The sequence below is a fragment of the Nematolebias whitei genome, chromosome 20 (genome assembly GCF_014905685.2).
Source record: "Nematolebias whitei isolate Nwh7 chromosome 20, NemWhi1, whole genome shotgun sequence".
In the NCBI taxonomy this organism is placed as follows: domain Eukaryota; kingdom Metazoa; phylum Chordata; class Actinopteri; order Cyprinodontiformes; family Rivulidae; genus Nematolebias; species Nematolebias whitei.
Window position 1 is genome coordinate 22,875,688 of NC_056517.1, and position 26,909 is coordinate 22,902,596.

At 40.8% G+C, this 26,909-nt stretch overlaps 2 protein-coding genes across 2 annotated transcripts in view; one reads left to right on the forward strand and one right to left on the reverse strand.

Moving 5' to 3' along the window:
* Positions 1-26,909, forward strand: part of impa2 (inositol monophosphatase 2) — a 79,698-nt gene that overhangs the window by 33,228 nt on the left and 19,561 nt on the right. The gene's annotated exons all lie outside the window — the stretch shown is intronic.
* Positions 8,536-20,778, reverse strand: LOC119426679 (ADP-ribosyl cyclase/cyclic ADP-ribose hydrolase 1). The gene is made up of 9 exons (XM_037694258.1): positions 20,730-20,778; positions 20,487-20,610; positions 16,364-16,490; positions 16,137-16,272; positions 12,870-12,952; positions 12,675-12,748; positions 12,512-12,604; positions 9,582-9,668; positions 8,536-8,656 (listed from the first exon to the last, which is right to left on the reverse strand). Exons 1-9 carry the CDS (start codon positions 20,776-20,778, stop codon positions 8,557-8,559), a joined length of 873 nt encoding a protein of 290 aa, XP_037550186.1. The 3' UTR covers positions 8,536-8,556.

The following is a 26,909-nucleotide window of genomic DNA, read 5'->3' on the forward strand; positions in this document are numbered from 1 at the left end:
TTAGAAATGTCTGTGTAAAGTGCTCATCCCCATCCGTGTGGGTAAAATATCATAATTGTACAGTTTTCATAAATGTCTGTGGTGAAGCAACGGAAAAATCATGGCCGTATGATTTTTCCTGATTGATTGATTATGTTGTTGTTTTCATAATTTGCCAAATTAATGTAAATGTTTGATGTTAAACTTTGATTCTGTAAATAAATGACCGCATTCATTTTGATGGGTCAAATATAAATGACGTCTCACGTTTGCATTTCATTAAATTCAATGCACGTTTTATTCAGTTCAGAAAAATGAGGAATCCGCGTTAATTGATGAATATATCAGAGCATCTGTTCATCTACATATTGGTGGCCCGTACGGGGATCATTGTTGAGACACAACACCAGCCAGTAACGTTTCTGAACAGCCAACGCATCAGAGATGGTGTGGTGACAAACTCACGGGTAGCCACATGGCTTATGGCACTTCAAAGTTTTAACCTAGACATCCGCTACGGTCAAAACAAGAAGTCACACTTGGGCACTGATTTGGCAATCTGCCAAGAATGTACACAGGATGTACCAGCCACCCAACAGCCGTTTGTGAGCAAACCCTCAGCTGCTGAGGACCCAAATCACCACTTCTTTGAGGGCAATATCTGTAAAGATATGGCGACATTGTACGTGGATGGATGCTCATTCCACCACGAGAAAATCTGCAAAGCAGGTGTTGGAGGAGTTCTCCTCCAAGACTTGGAACAGGTCACATTTGGCTATAAAGTGGGCTCTCAGTCTTCTCAGTACGCTGAGATAGCTGCAATCCTAATAGGCCTACAGATGGCAGTGGAACGCTCCATCCAGACGCTAGTCATCTGCACTGACTCTAACTATGCTCGACTTAGTTTCTTGTGTCATCTCGCTCTGTGGAAACAGAACGGTTTTCTCACAAGCAACAAAAAGGTGGTAAAACACAAAGAGCTTTTCATGACATGTGATCACTTGGTGACATCACATGATCTACAGATCTTCTGGAAGAAAGTTCCAGGACACTCCAGAGTCCCAGGCGATGACAAGTACTACAATGACCTTGCAGACTCCCTAGCCAAGGAAGGAGCCGTTGACGGACCCACGTGGTCCTTTGACCCCTCCTGGCTACTCAACACTCAGTCGTCACAAGCTACAACTGAGGTAATGGCAGTCACACGTGCACAAGCTGCAGCTAAACCTGCTGATAACACAGTTTCTGTGCGCCCAATGCTGACTGACCCAGACATCATCCAACTTCAGAAGTTGGATCCTGCAATTAACTCGATGATGCTGTATCTGACTGACCCAGACAAATACACTCCATCGAAAAGCGAGCTGGATTCCAATCCAGACCTTAAAGTCCTCTTTCAGCTGCGCAAACAGCTAAAACTACTTAAAGGCATCCTAACTTTTGCTCATGGACGGACGTCCTCACCTGTGTTCGTGGTCCCCCATGACCACAGGGGGGTGATGTTAGTCCATGCACATGACCTTCCGTCCGCAGGACATAAGGGTGACAATGCCACGCTGAAAGCATTAAAACAGATTGCTTATTGGCCTGGAATGAAAAAGGATGTCAAAGACTACATAAAAGGGTGCCTGATCTGTGGCCAGTTTCAACCATCCAGACCACTTCACAGAGCACCACTGCATAGTAGAGGCATTGCATTTCCATGGTCGGACCTCCAGATTGACTGGGTCGGACCACTCACTAAGACCTCTAGAGGAAATAAATATTTTCTCACGGTAACCTGCGCGTTTACCAAATGGGTAGAATGTCTACCAGCCCCTAATGACACAGCACAAACCACTGCTATGTTATTAATGAATCATGTATTTTCAAGGTTTGGACTTCCCCTTAGGGTGAACTCAGACCAAGGTACACACTTCACAGGTGAAGTAATGAAGGAACTGTGGAAGACGCTAGGCGTCAAAGCCAACTTCCATATTGGCTACCACCCACAGGCTTCAGGCCAGGTTGAGAGAGCAAACAGGACTGTGGTGAGTATTTTGAAAAAATACGTAGCCGCAAACCACAAGGACTGGGACGTGAAACTCCCTCTGGTCCTCATGGCCATAAGGGCCACTCCACACACGTCGACTGGCATCTCTCCTTTCGAGATGATGACGGGTCGACAAATGACTCTCCCTCTGCACCTGTTGTACCAACCAGGCGATGCTGCCATGGCAACAGCCTACACTACACAACAATACATGAAAGACTTGGAAAGACACCTTAAGAACACTTTTGCTTTCGCACAGAAAAACCTGGAAAAATCAGCTAAAGGACGCAAAGCGTACTACGACCAAAAGGCCTCTCACGAGGAACTCCAAGTGGGAGACAGGGTCTGGTACTACACGTTTGCCCCCAAAACTGGGAGAAGAGAGTCCGGGACCGGAACTCTCGCCCGTAAGCTGATGCCTAGATGGACTGGACCCCATCTGCTAATCGACAAAGTGTCTCCAGTTGTCTATCAGATAAAAATCAGTAAAGGCCAAAAAGAGCCAACTGTTAAATGGGTACATCGAAACCAGGTTAAACTACACAAGGCGTGCAATAACTCCTCAGGAGACAAAGATCTCACAAAATCTGACCTCGTGGGAATAAGGGTCATCCAAGCAGAAGATAACTAATGGATAATAAACTTAACCATAGTTTAAACTCACAGGACCTACCCTTGATAAAACGGGACAGCGTGACTGAAACTGACAACCAGGGTGAGGAGAAGCAGTGAAACGATGTTTCTAGGTGCTTAGTCACTACTCTTGTCGGTGTTGGAACGTTGTTGAATTGATTTTGGTTGTTTCTGAGGTAAGAATGAATCTTGTGTGTAAGTTAAGTTAGAGACTAAGAGGACTTTAACCATGCCAACATGCAGTTCATTCGCTAAATTGCAATCCTTGCGGAGTCAATGTATATTATTGTTACCTTAAGTACCATAATCTACATTGATCTCACATCGCTTAAGCCGAACCTACTCGAACAATTCTATTCGGGGGGATAGCTAATTATTTTTGATAAGTCTCGCCATAGACTTCCAAAACATTTATGGGGAAACCAAACACCCAATCTCAAGTCGTTCGTCTAAAAGACAACAGACATTTGATCCAAACTATATTTTGCCATGTAAAGCTAACTTAAGCCAGGTTAGAAATGGAAAAATAGTTTGGAACCCTTTTCTATAGGTATAAACCCCTGTAGTTACCCCTTTTCAGCATGCTCCACCCCTTAACTGGTAGTTGTAGCTGTTCCCAACCATAATAGCTTACACACCAGGTGCATATAGTTTAAGGCCTTATGTAAAATCCCTTTCATAAGCCCACCTTAAACCACATAATTGCATGACACATTGAACCAGAACGGCACAGGCTGGACGTCGCTGGAGACGACCTTCGCTGGAGGCGACCTGCAATCCTGACGTTGGTCTCCGCTCTTCATCCAGTGGCCGCATCTTCAGTTCAATCCAAGGGTACCCCTCTGTATGCTGATTAATCAACACTTCCAATCGTTGTGGATTTACCATTGTGGATTATATGACTTTTTCCAGTGGATTACAGACTCTGTTTTCAAGGGGTTAAAGCATTGCTACAATGGAATTATCGAGACGATTGTGGAATTACCTTGACTTTTGTTTTCCTTGCTGGATTACTTTTGACTTTTGTTTTCCTTGCTGGATTACTCTTGACTCTTGTTTCTTTGCTGGATTACTTCAAGCTTCAAGGACAATCGAAGACGTAAGTTCATAGTTGGAATTCATCCCCATGGACAGGTGATGATTTCCAAAGGGGGGACTGTAGTGAACTTAATCTGGTGTCACGACTAAGCCTAAGGTCAAAACCCTTGACCTTAAGAACCTTGTGGGACAGAAACTGTCATTTTATTGATTTGAATCCAGAAATACAGGTTCACCCATCCTGAGACTTTCTTTCTTGAAGATTCAAGTGAAAAGAACACTCTCTTTTTTATTATCATTACTATTTTACAAATGTTGATAATCAAAGTGTCTTAGTTCAAACCATTTTAGATGTTGCAGTGAACTAATCAATTTTATTAACTGTGTAATGATTTTTAAATTCTCATGCAAAGTTAGAATTCATGTTGAGGTCTGTTACAGATAATTATGCATTTTCTGATTTTCTGTCTTTGAATGAGCAAGTGTAAGTTGGTCCAAGGTTGGAGTCAAACGCAAAACAAGTTGTTGGAACGAACTGTCATGTTTTTAGAATCCTCTCAGACGTAAATATAGAGGTTTTGGCACCTGTTTCTGAAACGCGCCAAAACAAAACTCTCTCTGTCTGTGAGAACATTTCTGATCTTTCCATAACAATTCTTGCTGCATTCTAACCTTTTACGTCACAAAACACACCCCGTCTGGTCGGTTCTGGCCAATGGGAGACTCCCGTATGAACCGGGAAAAGGGCTCTTTAAAATGTCGGTATTTCCTGGTCTACTCAGATCTGAAAACTACTCAGTTCTGCTGGAGTTCTGTGAGGGTTCCACTCGGTTCGGTTGAGTTCAGTTCTGTTCAGTTCTGTGCGGAGAAGCCCAGTTCTGGGAGACGGGAAGATCCTGACATGACAACAGAGCTCTTCCGAGTCATGGGAATATAACACTTTCCACTCGCCACTACTTCTGACGAGCTACAGCCATCCTAAGGAGACGCTGGACAGGTAGCGTTAACGGAACTCCATATCTGCTGATTAATCTCAGAAAGGTAATGAGTCAAGTTTCCTACCAAGCGTACCGAGGTGAGCTGGGTTCTGATGGAGAGTGTCGGTTCTGGTGAACACTTCCCCTCACATACCATCTTTACTCCCTTTAACTTCTTTCCCATCTTTAAACTTTTCTCTCAAGTAGAAATTCTTCCAGATAATTTAGAAATGTCTGTGTAAAGTGCTCATCCCCATCCGTGTGGGTAAAAGATCATAAATGTACAGTTTTCATAAATGTCTGTGGTGAAGCAACAGAAAAATCATGGCCGTATGATTTTTCCTGATTGATTGATTATGTTGTTATTTTCATAATTTGCCAAATTAATGTAAATGTTTGATGTTAAACTTTGATTCTGTAAATAAATGACCGCATTCATTTTGATGGGTCAAATATAAATGACGTCTCACGTTTGCATTTCATTAAATTCAATGCACGTTTTATTCAGTTCAGAAAAATGAGGAATCCGCGTTAATTGATGAATATATCAGAGCATCTGTTCATCTACACAACTACAGGGGAATTAAGTTGATGCGTCACACAATGAAGATCTGGGAGAGAGTTGTGGAACCAAAGAGGACCACAGATGTCATCTTTACTTTGAGAATGCTGATGGAAAAGTATGGAGATGGTCAGAAAAAAATTCCATTTTGTCTCGTGGATTTAGAAAAACCATATGACAGGGTGCCAAGGGAGGAAGTGTGGTTTTGCATGAGGAAATCTGGAGTGGCAGAGAAGTATGTTAGACTGGTACAGGACATGTATGAGAACATCAGGACAGTGATGAGATGTGCAGTCGGAGTGACAGATAGCTTCAAGGTGGAGGTGAGATTACAAGGATCAGCTCTGAGCCCCTTCTTGTTTGCTTTGGTGATGGACCGACTAACAGATGAGGTCAGGCAGGAATCCCCATGGACTATGATGTTTGCAGATGACATTGTGATCTGTGGTGAGAACAGGGAACAGGTGGAAGATAACTTGGAGAGGTGGAGGTATGCACTTGAAACAAGAGTAATGAAAGTCAGCCGTAGTAAGACAGAGTACATGTGTGTGAATGAGAGGGAGGCTGGTGGAACAGAAAGGTGCAGAACTTCAAGTACTTGGGGTCCACTGTCCAGGAAAATGGGGAGTGTGGGAAAGAGGTTAAAAAGAAAGTCCAGGCAGGATGGAGTGGATGGAAGAAAGTTTCAAGAGTGATTTGCAACAAAAGGTTGTCAGCAAAGGTCAAAGGAAAAGTTTACAAGACAGTGGTGAGACCAGCTATGTTCTATGGTGTGGAGATAGTCACACAGACAAAAAGACAGGAGTAATAACTGGAAGTATCAGAGCTGAAGATGTTGAGGTTCTCCTTAGGAGTGACAAGGATGGATAAGATTAAGAATAAGATCATCAGTGGTACAGCACAGGTTGAACAACTGGGAGATAAAGTTAGAGAGGTCAGACTGAGCTGGTTTGGACATGTCCAGAGGAGGGTCAGTGGGTATATTGTTAGAAGGATGTTAGAAATGCAGCTGCCAGGAAAAAGACAGAGGATATATCTGGATGCAGTTGGAGAAGACATGGAGGTAGTTGGATTGAGGAGAAAGGACGCAGAGGACAGAGTGAGCTGGAGAAGGATGATTCGCTGTGGCGACCCCCTGAATAGGGAAAAGCCGAAAGAAGAAGAAGAAAATACTTAAACATTTCTCATTAAAAACTCGACAGGGACATTTTGTAAATTGTTGTAACACAAAATATTTTTTGACACTTTCTAAAAATTACACGAAACAGAAAGAAGAAAGGTAAAAACAAAAATAAAATTATTCTCCATCAACCTGTTAAGATTTAGTTTTTGCATGTACGGACCAACTGAAGCACAGTTGTTTATCAATAATATATGTTTTCATAAAGCATTTTAAAGCAGTTTTTGTGAACAAACAAGGGCCAAAAGCAAAATTATTTTATTAACCTTTATTTAACCAGGCAAGAACCATTGAGATAACAGACCTTTTTTTGCAAGGGAAGCCTGGGCCTGAATGGAGTCTAAGATGCATGTTTATGGAACAATTACAACAACACTAAAAGTAATTAAATAACGGTCCATAAAAATGTTGAAAGCAAGTACATAGCCTGAAATTAGAAATTAAAACAAATAAAAAAATGATGAAACAGTTTAGCTAAATGTTTAATCCAAAAAATATGTTTTCCAAGTTTTCAGATGTTCGTCCATCCATCCATTATCTTTACCCGCTTCTTCCTTTTCAGCTCACGGGGGTCACTGGTGCCCATATCCAGCTATCACTGTGCGAGAGGCAGGGGACACCCTGGACAGGTCTCCATCACAGGGACACATAGAGACAAACGAGACAAACATCCATTCACTCTCTCACTCACATCTAGGGACAATTTAGAGTTACCAATCAGCCTAACATGCATGTTTTTGGTCTGTGGGAGGAAACTGGAGTACTCAGAGAAAACCCATGCACGCACGGAGAGAACATGCAAACTACACCCAGTATGGCCTCCCAGCCAGGATTTTATCCGGCGGCCTTCTCGCTGAGAGGTGGCAGCTCTACCAACTGAGCCACTGTGTCGCCCTCAGATGTTCCTATAGATGTTTAAAATATTTTGGACAAGCACACCAACTTCCAAAATCACAATCTCATAGATTTGTGTTTAGCTCTTGGACCATTTGGTTGGTTATTTATTTTATCTACATCAGGTGTTCAATCCAGGTCCTCAAGGGCCAATATCCTGCACGTTTTACTTGTTTCCCTGCTCCAAAACACCTGAGCCAGTGGTTGAATTACCTCTTTATGTTCAGCAGAAGTCTACTAATCCCTTATTGATTCAAATCTGGTGTGTTGGGTTAGATAAACTTCTAAAACCTGCAGGATAGTGGCCCATGAGTATCAGGAGTGGACACTTAAAAGTCCTATCTTTGGTGGGACAAGGCTAGATCAATAGGAGCTTTAAGAAAAAACAAACAAACATAATAAATCCAGCAATTAACAGGAAGCCAGAGAAGTGAAGCCAATACTCACAGCTACATGTTTGTTTCCTTATTCTGTAAAATCAGTATGTATTGTATAGTATGTGCAGTACATCTACAGTATATGAAGGACATTCAGCAGAATTCACTATACGGTGCATGGTAGTTTGAACATGTTTTAAGTTCCTGTTCATTTTGTTTTCTTCTCAAGGACAGGAAGTAACTGTGTCAGCTGGTGAATGCAGCAAAGTTATAGTAATTACATTAGTATTTTAAAAATATCTTGAGGAATTGACAAATTGTGGAGCCATTAGCAGTCAGCACGTCAAGGAATTTCTGAGAGCAAAACCAAACTGATAGCAACTCCCGTTAAACGGGTTTGTCAACTTTGCTACAGTCGTCCTACTGTATTTACACTAATCCATAAAGAAAAGTCCTGATTAGAGTCACTTTTGTAGTTCACTTGGAACCACAACGTAGGTGTGACAACACGTGATCCTGGCTGGATAAAAGCATCGCATTGTGGAGCGACAAAAAGCATTCAAGTGTTACACAGTACATACACCATGTGTTTGTAGGGGCATGTTAAAACCTGGTGTTTGAATTTAAAAAGAGAGTAAACATACACCACGAGATAGAGATATTAATAAAAAATAATAATTATTTAAAACACAACATACTGTAAAAAAGTTTGCCTAAAATGTATTCCTTTAAAAAAAATAACTCCTACACTGATGAGCCATGGGCTGTTTACTTTATAATCCTTGTTCCATTATTATACTTATTAACCTTGTTTTACACATCAAGAAGACTTTAGCGGAGACTTAATTCTTAAATATCAGAGTGACGTGGTATTTGAAGGGGGTTCAGTTGGATGTGGGACTCTCTTGTTGCATCAGGCTGTTTGCAGGTATCTGGCAGGAGGGCTGTGTCAGGTCCTGGATGCACTGAAGGATCCTTAAAACCCTGAAAACAAAGGAGTTTTATTAAAGTAGGTGCTCTCATCTAAAATATTACTTTAAAGCTATGAAATCATCTGTCAGTAAGATAGTTGTATAGTATTACATCTAGTTATTTTTACGTTCAGAGTGAGTTGAGGTTGTAAAATAACAGCCATTAATTTTTACTTCTATACTTTGTTAAATAGCTGGTTTGTCCATAAGTATCACATGAGTGTCAAAACTTTGAAGTACATTAGGCTGCTCCTCAATGTTAGAATTAGAAGCCGGGCTTCTTTTGTCCCCCATCACTGAGGGCCAATGGCGAATTAGAAATACCATCCACCCTTGTTAGCATCCATGCTGTGATCGGGATAACTTAAAAACCAAGCGAGGTACCGACTTTCCACGTTAAAATCCAAGATGGCCACCACCGTATTCATATATGTATACCAGCTACCCTTATCATCTGAGGAAACTATTTTTTCTAGATTTTAGATTGCTTAAAATTATAATTTACTCAAATGACTGGGGTGGTCGGTGGGTTGAATTATCTGTGGTGGCCAAGGCCACCATTGGCCACCACAGATAATTGTATCCACTATCAGGTTCAATGGCGGTAAAATTGCTCTCCCAGCTTGTCAGGATCAGTCACTCTGTACTGCCAGGGAAACAAAAAAACTACTATTTTCTTATGCACAGTGTAACTTCTACTCACTTTGATATTTTGCACCAAAATATTAAAGATTAATTGCATTCCCTGTTCTATTTCAGTTCAGAAAAACACTCATCTCAAAAATGAACATTCTGTTACATCCTTACATTCTCCTGATTAATGTAAGTCTGAATTCAATCTAACTCCATTATTGTGGTGCAACGGTCAAAAATTTTTCTTTAATGAAATGCCACAAAATTTTGCAATGTGAGAATTTTTTTTTTTTACTGTCACTTACGGGTCATTGTCTGTACAGGTCCAACGGAAACCTCTGGACTGAAGGATTTGGATCAGATCTAAAATTGATCCTTGATTACAGGATTCTCTGTAGAAAAGGACAAAAACGTCACAATGTAATTACGTTTTCTTCACGGATATTATTATTTGATCAGGAATTTGTAATTTGTAACTGATGGTTCAATAAGGGAGTGATGATGGGTTATGAAGTTTAACGTATGGATAATTGTGACTGGCGGCACAGTGCGACAGTGGTTATAGTTGTCTTCACTCAGATAGAAGGTTGCAGGGTTGTCTTTTGACCTTGAAGTCTTTCCGGGTGTTTGTACATTCTTATGGCGCACTCGTGGGTTTTCTCCAGTTTCCTCCCACAGATCAAAAACAGATGCTAGGTCAGTTGTGAACTTGTCCCTAAATGAGTGTGAAAAGTTATTCACCTCACAAGAACAGCTGCACTCAGGAGTTTTCATCATATTTTCATTCTGATCTAAGTGTGTTTTGATGTACAGGTCCTTCTCAAAAAATTAGCATATTGTGATAAAGGTCATTATTTTCCATAATGTAATGATAAAAATGAAACTTTCATATATTTCAGATTCATTGCACACCAACTGAAATATTTCAGGTCTTTAATTGTTTTAATACTGATGATTATGGCATACAGCTCATGAAAACCCAAAATGCCTGTCCCAAAAAATTAGCATATTTCATCCCACCAATGAAAGACAAGTGTTTTTAATACAAAAAAACGCCAACCTTCAAATAATCATGTTCAGTTATGCACTCAATACTTGGCCGTGAATCCTTTTGCATGAATGTCTGCTTCAATGCGGCGTGGCATGGAGGCAATCAGCCTGTGGCACTGCTGAGGTGTTATGGAGGCCCAGGATGCTTCGATAGCGGCCTTAAGCTCATCCAGAGTGTTGGGTCTTGCGTCTCTCAACTTTCTCTTCACAATATCCCACAGGTTCTCTATGGGGTTCAGGTCAGGAGAGTTGGCAGGCCAATTGAGCACAGTAATACCATGGTCAGTAAACCATTTGCCAGTGGTTTTGGCACTGTGAGCAGGTGCCAGGTCGTGCTGAAGAATGAAATCTTCATCTCCATAAAGCTTTTCAGCAGATGGAAGCATAAAGTGCTCCAAAATCTCCTGATAGCTAGCTGCATTGACCCTGCCCTTGATAAAACACAGTGGACCAACACCAGCAGCTGACATGGCACCCCAGACCATCACTGACTGTGGGTGCTTCACACTGGACTTCTGGCACTTTGGCATTTCCTTCTCCCCAGTCTTCCTCCAGACTCTGGCACCTTGATTTCTGAATGACATGCAAAATTTGCTTTCATCCGAAAAAAGTACTTTGGACCACTGAGCAACAGTCCAGTGCTGCTTCTCTGTAGCCCAGGTCAGGCGCTTCTGCCGCAGTCTCTTGTTCAAAAGTGGCTTGACCTGGGGAATGCGGCACCTGTAGCCCATTTCCTGCACACGCCTGTGCACGGTGGCTCTGGATGTTTCTATCCAGACTCAGTCCACTGCTTCCTCAGGTCCCCCAAGGTCTGGAATCGGCCCCTCTCCACAATCCTCCTCAGGGTCCAGTCACCTCTTCTCGCTGTGCAACGTTTTCTGCCACACTTTTCCCTTCCCATCTGAATCAACGACGTAACTCTAAACACCTGCAAAAGATTCCTGAGGCTTTTAAAAACTCCCAGCCTTGTTCATTACTCAAAACCACAATCATGGGTAAGACTGCCGACCTGACTGCTGTCCAGAAGGCCATCATTGACACCCTCAAGCAAGAGAGTAAGACACAGAAAGAAATTGCTGAACGAATGGGCTGTTCCCAGAGTGCTGTATCAAGGCACCTCAGTGGGAAGTCTGTGGTTAGGTTAATAGCTTGTTTAGAGAATCTTTTCATGATATGCTAATTTTTTGGGACAGGCATTTTGGGTTTTCATGAGCTGTATGCCATAATCATCAGTATTAAAACAATTAAAGACCTGAAATATTTCAGTTGGTGTGTAATGAATATGAAATATATGAAAGTTTCATTTTTATCATTACATTATGGAAAATAATGACCTTTATCACAATATGCTAACTTTTTGAGAAAGACCTGTAATATCTGCAGTCATTGTTCATTTTTGGCTTTGGTCTAGTTTTATGTGAACAAACTTCTCTGTAGATGCATCTTTGCTGCTTTTCCAGTTTACAATGTTTAACTTGTGCAGCGCATGTCAAAATACAAATACACACCTACATACACACACGATTAGTAGTGTGTAGTCAGTTTTTTGTGATGTTTAGAATAGCCAGTATAAACTAGGCTTTAAACCCTATTTCTCCAAACTGAAGCTGCTTAAAGAGCTATCTAAAACAGGTAAGATACTAATTGTGCATGATGTTTCCATAGCACCCCACTTAAAAAATTCTAATTGACCACGATATGTTAGTCAATTATTACAACTTAATAAACAATGAAAATATATTAATTGATATAAATACAGTATATAAATATATTTAGGAAGGACAACTTATAACGGGGCAGCACGGTAGCACAGTTGGTAGAGCTGCCGCCTCTCAGCGAGCAGGTCGCTAGATCAAATCCCGGCTGATTGGTAACTCTAAATTGTCCCTAGGTGTGAGTGAGTGAGCGAGTGAATGGTTGTCTTTTTTGTCTCTATGTGTCCCTGTGATAGACTGGAGACCTGTGCTGGGTGTCCCCCGCCTCTCGCACAGAGATGGCTGGATATGGACAAGAGTGATCCTCTTGACCCAAAAAGGAAGAAGCGGGTAAAGGTCATGGATGGATGGATGGATGGATGGATGGATGGATGGATGGATGGAAGGATGGATGGATGGATAGATGCAACGATGGAAGGATGGATGGACTACTTATAAAAATAAGCCAAAACATTTGTTTTTGTCCTCACATGTGTGGCCCCTGCAGGTTGGACATCACTTTAATGTTGACATAGTTGACTCTTTGAGGGTTCAGGCCATCCAGTTCAACACTTCCAAACATGCTGTAGAAAATAAAACGCATAAAACACGTTAGTTGTCAGTAAAATCTGACAGCACTACGATGTTTCTCACCTTTTTCTGCTGAACGCGTTGACTATTGACCCGTTCAGTAACACAGTGACGTTACCACAGGCCATTTCTGCAAACTGAAGCAAGAGTGAAGAAAATTCAGTAAGTGCTTTCTGCAGCAACTAATGTGTTAAAAAAAGTGTGTTAGGGAAAAGAACAGAACGTTCTGGAAGTGATGACTTGGGAAATCAAACTCACCGTTTTTGAGGCCTGCTTCCACAAAGAAAACACTGGATGAGTTCTACATGTGGACCATTCTGGACAGGAGTTGAAATCAAAGTCTGCATCAAATAAACATGTATTATAATTTTTGATCAAATCAAATATATATGCACATATAGAGCCCAGATATTAGATTAGAGCTCTGACTTAGTTGCTAACTCTGCTGTATAGGGTGCCGTTTGTAAAGATACACAGTCAAAAATTAACAGCAATATTTTGGTTTATTTAGCCTTTCATAAGAAAAAAAATATTTTTTTTCCCCAAAGTCATAGTTTCACCATGTTATTCATTTGGCCTGTCACAATAACAAATGTTGCTGGGCGATTAATTGTCTCAAAAATTATTGCGATAAATTATATTATTGCTTGAAATTTGACAATAATCAGTAATTATTGACAAATTTAAGAAGAAATGTTGGTTAATTTTTGTGTGTAGTACCTTTATTGAGCACTGGATGACAGTATAAGACTGAGGCCCCTTGACATGACATGGGCTGGCTCTCCTTCCTGTTTTTCTGTTCTTAAAATGGCGGACTCTCGGCGTGGTTTGAGCTCTTTAGCATAGAATTTTTCACACAAAACTTTTAATAAAAAATCGATAAACAAGTTCTCAGCTACTTTTTGCTGAGAAAAATAACTTTAGATGAAGGTACAGGTCTCAACCGTGAATTTTGAAGCTTTGACAAGACTGAGGTTTTTTTTTGCCAAGGTCAGCCTGTTAGCTTAGCTTGTAGCTTAGCTTCACAGCTTAGCTGCTTTTAACAATCCAAAAATGCAATTTTGGACGGTTAAAATGGATTTTAAAGAGAAAGGGAGGATTCAGTGAAGAGCACTGGAGTTGAGCTTTTTGTCATCCAGTGTCTTCAGTAGAAAGAGAGACACGAAGAAATGATCTAGCTGATAAACAGTGGTGGGATGTAACTAAGTACAAATACTTCGTTACTGTACTTAAGTACATTTTTCACGGATCTGTACTTTACTTAAGTAGAGATAAATGTGGGTACTTTATACTTTTACTCCACTATATTTTACATCAAGTTTCTGTACTTTCTACTACACTACATTTCTATAATGTGTTGCATTACAAGTTACATTCATGTTGCGGCTTTTTGATTTGTTTGTTACTTTGAAAGTAACAAATGGTGAGAGGGGATCTGGTCCATTGAATCACTGCAAAGTGGGCAGGTAACATTAGGCCCGCCTTCAAGAAGAGCTGGGCCAGTGACTTATATTCTAGTATATATGTCACTGAGCTGGGTGCACCTGCATCACCATTAACACACCCAAAATGTATTCCACCACAAGAGAGTCAGCCAGAAGATACACACCACCCATGGTCTTATTGAAAGACTGCTCAGTACAACAGGACAGATTCTCTCTCCCAAAAGAGTCAGACTGGACTCAGAAAACTTTGAAAACCAACTTTTTCTGAACTCGAACAAGAAATTCTTGCTGCAATATTAAAATGTCAGTTCATGATGTTAGGACAGGAGACAAGAGATGTCTCCAAATGTCTCGACACTCGGGTCCAAGTTTTAAAAATGGTGTTAGGAAGTTAAAATATTGTTCAATATTGACCCATTACAAAGTGGACTAGACAGTATTTAACTAGAGTTGATGACAAACTGGAGTTGAAATATCAGTGGAAATGATCAGAGCCTGTTCCTTTGTTAGTTGTGTCTAATGCTCCTTTTGTTCAGTCAGACAACTTTTACTTAAATGTGTTTTCTGCAGTTAAAATGACACATTGGTTTTGACTTGTGTTAAATAAAAACTTTAAAGGTACAATCATTCCTCTTTCTTATTTTGCTTAATGACATTTAACTCTGCCGGTCATCACTGAAATTCTGATGCACAGAATTACAGGTCCAGGTGTGAACTGTGTCACAGAGTAAACACAATAAAAACATGTATTATCTGCAGCATTGTTCATTAAAACAACATTATTAATGTACTACAGAAAATATACATATGGTAGGCAGACTTAAAGATATTGTAGACCATTGCATTAGGTAATACATTCAACAAGTACTTTTACTTTAAGTATATTAAAAGCAAGTATTTACTTTTACTTAAGTAAAAATGTTAATGTGGTACTTCTACTTTTACTAGAGTATTTTTGTCTGTTTATTTGTACTTTTACTTAAGTACAGTGTTTGAGTACTTTCACCACCACTGCTGATAAATGAAAATGAAGTCGATAATTTTCATTTATCATGCGATTAATTGGTTTATTGTTTATCGCAACAGACCTATTATTCATACATTTATAAATGTCATAGTTCCAAACTAAATATTTAATTTACAAGCTAAATATTTAGTTTACAAACTAAATGCATAACTTGCAAGTTAAATATTTAGTTAGCGCATTAATTTTGGAAATTAAATGTTTAGCTTGGAAAATAGTTTAGGAATTAAATTTTGTTGCACTTTCTGACATCCAGTGATTTTTCAAGTGGCTTTATTGCTTTGCCACATGGCACCCCAAAAAGTTAGTTTTTCTTCTTCTCTTTATTTGCACTCACAAACATTCAACTCACCACAAGTGCCCTCCGGTGGTGCAAAAGTGCCACTACATACAAGTGTTACCTTGAGGTTTTGGACATCTCCAAGTTTAAGTACAGACAAAAGATCAAACTATTGCTTATAAACCAAACATACAAAAACACAAACATATTGTGGGGTGTCCACATTTTACAAACAGCACAAATAATTTACCTTTGCCACAAATGTTTAGCTTAGAAATTAAATATTTAGCTTGGAAATTAAATATTTAATTTAAACCTAAAAATTTAGTTAACTAACTGAATATTTAACTTACAAGTTAAGTATTTAGTTTGTAAACTAAATATTTAGCTTTTAAATTAAATATTTAGTTTGGAACTATGACATTTATTAATGTGATGGTGAAATTATGACTTTGAAAAAAAAAAAAACTTTATTTTTTTTCATATAAAAGGTTAAAAATAAGCCAAAAATATTGCTGTTAATTTTTGACTGTGTAACTTTACAAATGGTACCCCATACTGCTGGCAATGTAAACATTACATTTTACATTTTAAAATCTAGTGTTTCACGAAAAAGGCCCGGTATAAAATATTAAGAAGACTAAAAAAATTCGCCTAATTTTTACACTTAATTAAATTTTTTATGTTCTTTTTTTTTGTAAGATACTCAACAAAGAGCATGTTTTTTCCTTTTTTTTTTTAAATTCTTAGTCTTGTAATATCTACAACCCACCTACCAGAGTCTTCCTCCTGACCACACCAGATGAGGTCATTGAACATGTATCCAACCAGCGTGTCTTCTAGTGTCCAGAAGTGTTGAAAAACGGCTGCGAAGGCATGCATCAGCTTCCTGGTTTTACTCCAGAAGAGGAACTTAACAGAAGAAGGAAAAGCAGCATATTGCTGCAGCTATTAATCAAACTCTTTGGATCTTTCTGGGAGCTAAAATTCAAGCCATGCTCACCGTGTCACATGGCCACATCTGTGGCATTGCATTGAACAACTGATGATAATGTTCCTCTGTCACGTTACATGAGGACTGATGGACAACTGCTTCCTCAAACTGTCTCCAGATGTCCTCGCAGTCATACCTACACGGACAGAGGACAGGGAGGAATCAGACAATAAAATGATAGTATTCATCGTGTGGCCGAAAATAAACTGGTAACAGCTAAAACAAAATTATCTTGATTATTGTCAGAAAAAACAAAATAGATTGCCAGTATTTTATATAATGATAAAGATGTTTGCTTACCTTTTTAAGGTTTTGTTTGAGATAAAGTTAACATCTGGATTTAGAAAAGTGGAAATTATTTTTCTCCTTTTAAGAGATTTTATAGATGCAGAATGTTGACAATCATCTCACTTTATCACTTGAATGTTCTTGAACAAATCTAACTGCAGCTGCTGAGAGCCCTTGTCTTTGTGCATGCTTGTTTGTATGTGCTGTTAGCAAAATATCTCATGAACCAATGGTCATATACAGTATGCAGGAAACTCTCAAAGTAATCATTGGATTTACATCTACAAGTGATTTTTTTTTTAAGTCAACCTCATTCATAACTAGTTAATATTATACGTGCACTGGTTAACTAGTAAGGCCTAGAAAGCTTAAACTAGTCAAATTGTGGGCATTTCCAATTAACTAGTCAACATTTAGGCACACAAGTCAACGAGTTAACATATTTTTACTTGATTTGTTAACCAGAAAGAATAAAACACATTAACTAGTCAAATGAACATTTTAGAGTTTACTAGTCAACTTTTAGTAAAATTTCTTTGTCGGACTGGTCAACAAATGTTCACATTAGAGAATCACTAGTTAACTAGTGGGCATGTATTTGTGTCGACTATCTAACAGGTAAGGTTTTTTGATGCTTTCTATTAAATTCAAATTCAATTAAAAAATACTTTATTAATCCCAAAGAGTAATTAAATGTTGTAACTCGTTATCCTTGTTTCATTAAGAGATGATGCTGATGGCTGTAGGCAGGAAGGATCTCTTGTAAAAGTATGTCCCACAATGGAGACGAATAAACTGGCTGCAGATGCTGTCTGATCCGTCCACCCAGACTCAGCTGGCGGCTCGGTTCCTCCGGGCTGCAGGACCACCCAATACCGGACAGAACTCCTCCCAGAGCGATGGCCACTCCTTCCAGCAGCCTGCCGAGCTCCTCTTTGCCACAGACAGTCGGCTGCAGGTGCCGGGGTACGATCCCAGTCCTTCTGCTGTCAGGAGCCACGTTTCTTGCCAGTTCCAGGATCTCCTTAGGAGATCTTAGAATCTCATTGGTCCGGCACTCGAGCACAGCTGGCAGGTAGATGGGAATGCATCCACAGAGCCTCTTTTTCAACTCATTTGAGATTTGAGGTTGTAGTTGAGATAATAGCTTTTGAGATGTTAATCAGCTGCTCCCGGTTGTAAAATAAAAACAACTTGTTGTCATGGTTACGCATCATAACAAATGTCCAAAAGTCCAGCTGCACGGCATCCGATACCAGAGGAAACAATCGTCAAAAAAAGTGATTTACATCCAGAAAAAGAGGAATTAAAGTTTCCAAAAGCAAAATCTCAGAATGAAAGTAAAAGAGCTACTTCAACATGCAGCCGCCTCGAGCGGCACAATAGCAGAACTGTTTTAGCAGATGGGGTGTAGAATTCTAGTTAGCTTGTATGACACAGACATTGACTAGTTTGGTCCAGTGGTCTACAAGTGTATTTTAAGGTCAACTATATTTGGGACTTTTAGGCTACTAGTTTTATTAGGGGACTGGTATGACTTCAGGTCTAACTGGTTGGTCAAAAGTGCCACTAGCTGTCAAAAAAGTGCTACTGGTAAACATGTTTCAATCAACCTTTATTTATACAGGTAAATCCCATTGAGCCTCGAGGACTCATTTACAAGAGAGACCTGATTTCAACAAAGAAAGATGACAACAATGGACAACAGCAACAACAATAAACAGTTACACACACAAAAAAAAAAAAACATGCTACAGTTTTTTTTTTTTTTTTAACAAATAGGATGGCTAAAAGGAAAAGGTAACAAAACAAAAAACAGCTAGATTCCAAGACAAATGTAGAAAACTGACAACAGGAACATGTCAGCATTGGACCCTGCCAGGTGTCCAACAGATTCTTAAAGACACTTAGAGAGGTCAAGGTCGAGCGCTTCAAATCTTTTTGTAAGATATTCCAGGAAACAGGAGCGGAATAGGAGAAGGCCCTTTTGCCTAGTTCAGTCCTCATTGAGGGAACACTGCAGGTAATAATGTCCTGAGAGCGCACTCCGTAGCTGCACTAACGCAGAGACATGTAGGAGGAGATGTATGAAGGCAACAGACCAAGAAGTGATTTAAAGATGAAAATATACCAGTGAGAGAGTCTGTGTGAAGTTAATGATGTCCAGTTAACCAGTGACTACAGTGTGCAGTGGTGGGTACGATAATCACAGCCAGTTATGAATCTTAGTGCACCATGATAGACAGCATCCAACATCTGCAGGGTTCTTGTAGGAGCGTTCATGTAAATAATATCACCATAACCAATTGAGGGAAGGAAAGTCACAGATACAAGGCGGTTTCTAGCATTCAGGGTTAGACAGGATCTGTTTCTGAAAAAGAAACCCAGTTTAACTTTCAGTTTCTTTATCAAGTTTTCCACATGGAGCTTAAAAGAGAGATGTGAGTCGACCAAGATACCCAAATATTTATAGGAATCAACAAACTCAATGGGGACACCAATTGAGGATAAAATCGGAGGAAGAACTGCTGGGACCAACTTCCTATTTGAAAAAAGCATCCCTTTGGTTTTGTCGGCATTTAGGACAAGTTTGAGGCGAAACAAATCAGTCTGGATGTAGTTGAATGCAGATTTCAAAAGCTGGAAAGCCTTAGCAACAGTTTTAGCTCGACAATAAACAACTGTGTCGTCAGCATAGAAATGTATGGATGCATTAGGGATGTTTTTACCTACATTATTTATGTAGATTGTAAAGAGGGTAGGTCCTAAGACTGAGCCTTGTGGTACACCATTGTTGACTGTTAAATAACTGGAGGAAGTACCATTATGTTGAACACATTGCCAATCTATCTGAAAGATAGTTAGAGAACCAACCAATGGTGTGTTCTGAGAAACCGATTTCTGAGAGTTTATGACACAAGATGTTATGATCCACAGTGTCAAAAGCTTTAGACAGGTCTAAGAAAAGTGCAGCACAATAATTCTTAGCATCCAGTGCTTCAACAACGTCATTAAGAACCTTCAGTGAAGCAGTGGTTGTGCTGTGTTGTTTCCTGAAACCAGATTGATGTGGAGGTAAGATGTTAAATGAGTCCAGGTAATTTTTGATTTGAGAGTTTATCAGTTTTTCTAGAACCTTGGCTAAAATACAGAGTTTAGAGATTGGTCGATAGTTGTTCAGTGAGGTGGGGTCACCTCCCTTCAGCAAAGGAAGAACAAAGGCTGTTTTCCAAGTGTCTGGGATGGAGTTTTGTCTTATGGAGAGATTGAAGATGTGGGTCACAGGGACTGTGATGATATGAGCGGCCAGCCTTAAGAAATAAGGTGGAAGTTCATCTGGACCTGCAGATTTTTTAGGATCAAGATCTATTAAAAGTTTATTGACCTCACTGACTGAGAATGGAGAAAAAGAGAAGCTGTGATTAACTGAGGATTGACTTGTAGGAGGGATTTGATTTGTAGAAGTTTGGTTATTAAGTGAAGTGGCTGATTTTCTGTTAGTAACTGTGTCAAATAAAGAACCAGAAGCAACAAAATGTTTGTTGAGACAGTTCAGGATCTCGTGCTTATTTGACACAGGAACAGAGTTAACGAGAAGTTGTGATGGGAGGTCAGATGATTGGGGGTTGCCTGAGAGAGATTTGATGGTTTTCCAGAATCTGTTAGGGTCATTTAGATTTTTGGAGGTCTGAGATAAGAAATAGTTGCGTTTGATGAACTAGTGTGAGTAAATGTGCAAATACTGCAGTGTAGTGGTGAACTAGTGGGTTAAAATGCTGCTTGACATCAAGAATATCAAATAAATACACAACCAGCTTGCCACAGTTCGTACAAAGTGCAATACCTTACGCTTGGGTTGACCAGAGTGGTGTAAGTGAAACATCTTCCAATCACGATGTGCTTAATGTTGGGGGTGGTCCCAAGCTGTGCTCCTACCTGCCTCCTGCAGAGCTGAGGTGTACTAAACCCTTTGAAATGGTCACAAAGGCCAAATAAAGGCAACATTATTTATTACAAGTGAGAGAGGTTCTTTAAGTAAAGGAATGATAATTTAAAAAATGTGGGAAAGTCAGAAGGAATCACTTACAAATAGTAAAGCTGATTATTACAAAGGAACCAGATGTGACGAGAGGCATGATGGGGAATGCAAACCAGATGTTTTCAGAGGCCACCTTTTAGGTTGATGAGCTTTAAAAAAGAAAACATACCACAAGTTTGAATGTGTCTCCAGGGCAGCAGGGTTAGAGCTGATAAGGTGCGTGGGAGTGACAAAAATCTAACTAAGTATTTTACCACATTCTCTTTTTTTCAGAGGAGTCCAAACGAGCAACTTGAGAAAGACTAACAATTGGAAAGTATTAACACCACTGATGCTACAATTTTTTAAAAATTCCAATTATGATTTTGACCGAGGTACATAAATCATGTGTAGAGATGGGACTACTTTCCTGAAGGACAACCCTAACTGCAGACTTTTCTCTGCTGGACTTTATGGAGACGTTTCTCTTCAGTGCAAAACACTTGAAAGCTCAATTCAAAGACCATGTGGAACAAGATTTTCTGGTCTAATGACATTTTAAACATTAAGCACCTCTCATCCCTGCCCAGCACTATTCCCACAGTGAAGCATGGTGGTGGCTGCAGGGACTGGGAGACCGGTCAGGACTGAGGGAACGATTAATGAAGCAAAGTACAAAAGTATCCTCAGTGAAAACCTTTGTCATTGTGGTCAGGACCTCAAAGTGAGTCAAAGGTTCACCTCCCAACATGACAATGACCCACTGAGAGTCCTTAACCTGGCTGAGCTTGAGAGCATTTATATAAAAAAGCATAGCAGAAAATCCCCCAGTCCAGGTGAGCAAATTTTGTTGTACTAAGCCCAAAACAACTCAAGGCTCTAATTTTCCCCAAAGACTTCAACTCGGTAGAAAGTAAAATGTATGAATACTGATGTAATGTGAGGTTTCAGCATTTTCTTTTTGATAAATGTGCTAATTTTTTTAATTTCTGTTTTCACTTTGCCATATTGAAGCACTGAGTGTAGGTTAGTAGCATCAGTTGCAACCAGTGGTGTAGTCTATGTGATACGTGGGTATACGGAGTATACCCATTAGAAAAGCTTGGGAATCCCAGTATACCCACTTAAATGTCATTGTCAACACATTTGGAACATTTTATAAGACACACTGAGTTGGTTCAACCTGTTTTTTGTATAATTAATACTTCTGTACTTACCACTTAATACTTGAACATGTTTTGCTACTGCTTTATAAATTCTACAGCATGTTTTTAATAGAAATCCAACTGTTGTACAAAGTTTGTTGTACATTTATTCAAATATAAACATCAGAGAAATTTTGAAATGTTCAATATATACTATGCAATGTTCAATATGATCTGTGTTTTGATCCTGTATGCTCCACACTGGTTTGTCGTCATTATCTGCATCGTTTTTATGTCTATACTCTGATTTACCTCATTTTGTATTTTGCTTTGTGTGTTACCTGTTGTTTTGTCTGTACAGCACTTTGGTTGGCCTTGTAGCTGTTTTAAGTGCTTTATAAATAAAGTAGTATGGTATGGTAATATGCTTAAAAATCGAAATAAATTGAATATCACATTGTACTAACCGGTACACTTTGGTTTCTAAGCACAGTATACCCAGTACAAAAACGTAGACTACACCACTGCAATGTAACACAATAACAAAATGAAGAAGGTATGACTATTTTTTAAACCTAATGAACTAATAGAATTTTGTTTGAAGGATAAACGTCTTTTAAAAACTGTATCATTTTAAACAAAACAGGCAAATGCAAATATTTAAGTCAATTATTGGAAAAGTGTCAAAGCTCACCCCTTTTCGTTCAGAGTACGAAACTGCAGACGATCCCACGGTTGTGATGCCGGACTCCTCATTTGTTTCCAACATATCTGGTGTAATTCCAGGGTTTGATGTAGACCTTCCACTCTGGAATAACTAACATAAAAGCTGACTCTTATGAGTTAACAAACACATCACCCTGTCCACGCTAAGACCTCCAAACACAAATGAAGAGGGTTTCCTCGGGCATCCTGTTGCAAAGAAAAGATCCTCATGACTTCCATTATGGTGCTGGTAGGAAACTCCCAGAACAAACAGTTCATATCTGTTCTCTCAGACATTTGCACCACAGACTGAAGAATGCTTTCTGATATGACAACATCCACTGTAAATTATATATTTTAATTATTTCATTCAAAGACAAATTTATTTTGTTTGAGTCTGATTGCAGTTATTTTCATTTTTTTTTAAATTCAAATATGCAGTACATTTAAACAGCTTCCCTTTTTTTCTAAGTCACAATCAGTACCGTGTTGTAAAACTAGCTGCAACAGTTAATGCAACACAAACCTAACGCTCCAGTGTTACTTCAAAGACTTTAAAGGACTGCATGCAGGTTTCTTAGTCGTTCCAAAAGCTCAAATTAGAACGAGAAGGCTTTTCTGGAATCACCTCCCTGTTTCAGTATGAAACACTTCCTCTGCTTGATTTGACAGATCTCACATTTATTATAAGTTTACATTCATAGTTACTGTTTTATTAAACATCCTGCGTCAATTGCTTTTTTTTTTTTTCCAAGGTTGAGCACTTTCAGTTGCCTTTGCATTTAAAAAGTGCTGTTTGAATAAAGTTAACTTGAGTTTATACTCGACATTACCGGTAAATGCATTTTATGCTACAACAGATTACATAGGCTTATGAAAATGTCTTAAACAACTTTATTAGTCTTTCAGGACGTGTCCAGCACAGCTGTTGTCAGACATCTTATATAGAACACCTTGTACAAACCGGATTCCAAAAAAGTTGGGACATTAAACAAGTTATGAATAAAAACTGAATGCAATGATGTGGAGGTGCCAACATCTAATATTTTATTCAGAATAGAACACAAATCACAGATCAAAAGTTTGAACTGAGAGAATGTATCATTTTAAGGGAAAAATCTGTTGTTTCCAAATTTCATGGCGTCAAAAAATCCCAAAAAAGTTGGGACAAGTCCATTTATACCACTGTGTGGCATCCCCCCTTCTTCTTACAACACTCAACAGACGTCTGGGGACAGAGGAGACCAGTTTCTCAAGTTTAGAAATAGGAATGCTCTCCCATTCATGTTTAATACAGGCCTCTAACTGTTCAATCGTCTTGGGCCTTCTTTGTCGCACCTTCCTCTTTATGATGTGCCAAATGTTCTCTATAGGTGAAAGATCTGGACTGCAGGCTGGCCATTTCAGTACCCGGATCCTTCTCCTACGTAGCCATGATGTTGTGATTGCTGCAGAATGTGGTCTAACATTATCGTGTTGAAAAATGCAGGGTCTTCCCTGAAAGAGATGACGTCTAGATGGGAGCATATGTTGTTCTAGAACCTGAACATAGTTCTCTGCATTAATGGTGCCTTTCCAGACATGCAAGCTGCCCATGCAACAAGAGCTCATGCAACCCCATACCATCAGTGATGCAGGCTTCTGAACGGAGCGTTGATAACAACTTGGGCTATCCTTGTCCTCTCTTGTCCGGATGACATTGCGTCCCAGTGTTCCATAAAGAACTTCATATCGTGACTCATCTGACCACAGAACAGTCTTCCATTTCGCCGCACTCCATTTGAAATGACCCCTGGCCCAGTGCAAACGTCTGAGCTTGTGGAGCTTGCTTAAAAATGGCTTCCTCTTTGCACTGTAGAGTTTCAGCTGGCAACGGCGGATGGCACGGTGGATTGTGTTCACTGACAATGCTTTCTGGAAGTATTCCTGAGCCCATTCTGTTATTTCCTTGACAGTGGCATTCCTGTTTGAGGTGCAGTGACGTTTAAGGCCCCGGAGATCACGAGCATCCAGTACAGTTTTACGGCCTTGACCCTTACGCACAGCGATTGTTCCAGATTCTCTGAATCTTTTGATGATGTTATGCACGGTTGATGATGATAACTTAAAAGTCTTTGCTATTTTACGCTGGGTAACACCATTCTGGTACTGCTGCACTATCTTTCTGCGCAACAATGGTGGAATTGGTGATCCTCTTACCATCTTGGCTTCTTAAGAGCTCTTTTTATACCCAGTCATGTTGTCAGTTGACCTAATTAGTGTTAATTGGTCTTCCAGCTGTTCATTATATGCTCAATTTCCTTTTTCCAGCCACTTATTGCTACTTGTCCCAACTTTTTTGGGATTTGTTGACACTGTGAAAATTTGAATCAACATATTTTTCCTTTTCCTTTTTCCATAAGGGTGTCCATATGTGCTCTTGGCACCAGGACACCCTAGGCCGCAGTTCGATGATCGACTTTGTCATCGTCTCATCTGATCTGCGGCCACATGTCTTGGACACTCGTGTGAAGAGAGGGGCGGAGCTGTCAACTGATCACTACCTGGTGGTGAGTTGGTTCCGATGGTGGGGGAGGATGCCGGTCAGACCTGGCAGACCCAAACGTAGTGTGAGGGTTTGCTGGGAACGTCTGGCAGAGTCTCCTGTGAGACGGAGTTTCAACTCCCACCTCCAGGAGAACTTTGAACATGTTCCGAGGGAGGTGGGAGACATTGAGTCTGAGTGAACCATGTTTCGTGCCTCTATTGTGGAGGCGGCTTACCAGAGCTGCGGCCGCAAGGTTGTCGGTGCCTGTCGCGGCGGCAACCCTTGAACCCGATGGTGGACACCGTCGGTGAGGGATGCTGTCAGGCTGAAGAAGGAGTCCTATCGGGCCTTTTTGGCCTATGGGACCCCGGAAGCAGCTGATGGGTACCGGCAGTCCAAGCGACATGCGGCTCGGGTGGTTGCTGAGGCAAAAACTCGGGCATGGGAGGAGTTCGGAGAGGTCATGGAGAACGACTTCCGCACAGCTTAGAGACGATTCTGGTCCACCATCCGGCGTCTCAGGGGGGAAAGCGGTACGCCACCAACACTGTTTATAGTGGGAGCGGTGTGCTGCTGACCTCAACTCGGGATGTTGTGTGTCGGTGGGCGGAATACTTTGAAGACCTCCTCAATCCCACCGGCACGTCTTCCACTGAGGAAGCGGAGCCTGGGGACTCTGGGTCGGGCCCTCCAATCTCTGGTGCTGAGGTCACCGAGGTGGTTAAAAAGCTCCTCGGTGGCAGGGCCCCAGGGGTGGATGAGATTCGCCCAGAGTTCCTTAAGGCTCTGGATGTTGTAGGGTTGTGTTGGCTTACACGACTCTGCAATATTGTGTGGACATCGGGGAAGTTCCCCTGGATTGGCAGACCGGGGTGGTGGTCCCCCTATTGAAAAAGGGGGACCGTAGAGTGTGTTCCAACTACAGGGGAATCACGCTCTTAAGCCTCCCTGGTAAGGTCTATTTGGGGGTTCTGGAGAGGAGGGTCCATCGGATAGTCAAACCTCGGATTCAGGAGGAGCAGTGCGGTTTTCGTCCTGGCCGTGGAACACTGGACCAGCTCTACACTCTCAGCAGGGTCCTGGAGGGTGCGTGGGAGTTTGCCCAACCAGTCTACATGTGCTTTGTGGACTTGGAGAAGGCGTTCGACCGCGTCCCTCGGGGGGCCCTGTGGGGGGCCCTGTGGGTGGCCCTGTGGGGGGTACTCTGGGAGTATGGGGTACCGGGCCCTTTGATATGGGCTGTTAGGTCCCTGTTTGACAGGTGTCAGAGCCTGGTCCGCATCGCCGGCAGTAAGTCGGGCTTGTTCCCGGTGAGAGTTGGACTCCGCCAAGGTTGCCCTTTGTCACCGATTCTGTTCATAACTTTTATGGACAGAATTTCTAGGCGCAGCCAAGGTGTTGAGTGGATCCGTTTTGGTGGCCTTAAGATTGCGTCTCTGCTTTTTGCAGATGATGTGGTCTTATTGGCTTCATCAGATCGTGATCTACAGCTTTCGCTGGAGCGGTTCGCAGCCAAATGCGACGCGGCCGGGATGAAGATCAGTTCCTCCAAATCCGAGGCCATGGTCTTGAGCCGGAAAAGGGTAGAGTGCCCTCTCCGGGTCAGGGAGGAGGTCCTACCCCAAGTGGAGGAGTTCAAGTATCTTGGGGTCTTGTTCACGAATGAGGGAAAAATGGAACGTGAGATCGATAGGCGGATAGGTGCAGCGTCTGCAGTGAAGCGGGCACTGTACAGGTCTGCTGTGGTGAAGAGAGAGCCGAGTCAAAAGGCGAAGCTCTCAATTTACCAATCGATCTACGTTCCCACCCTCATCTATGGTCACGAGCTTTGGGTTGTGACCAAAAGAATGAGATCTCGGATACAAGCGGCCG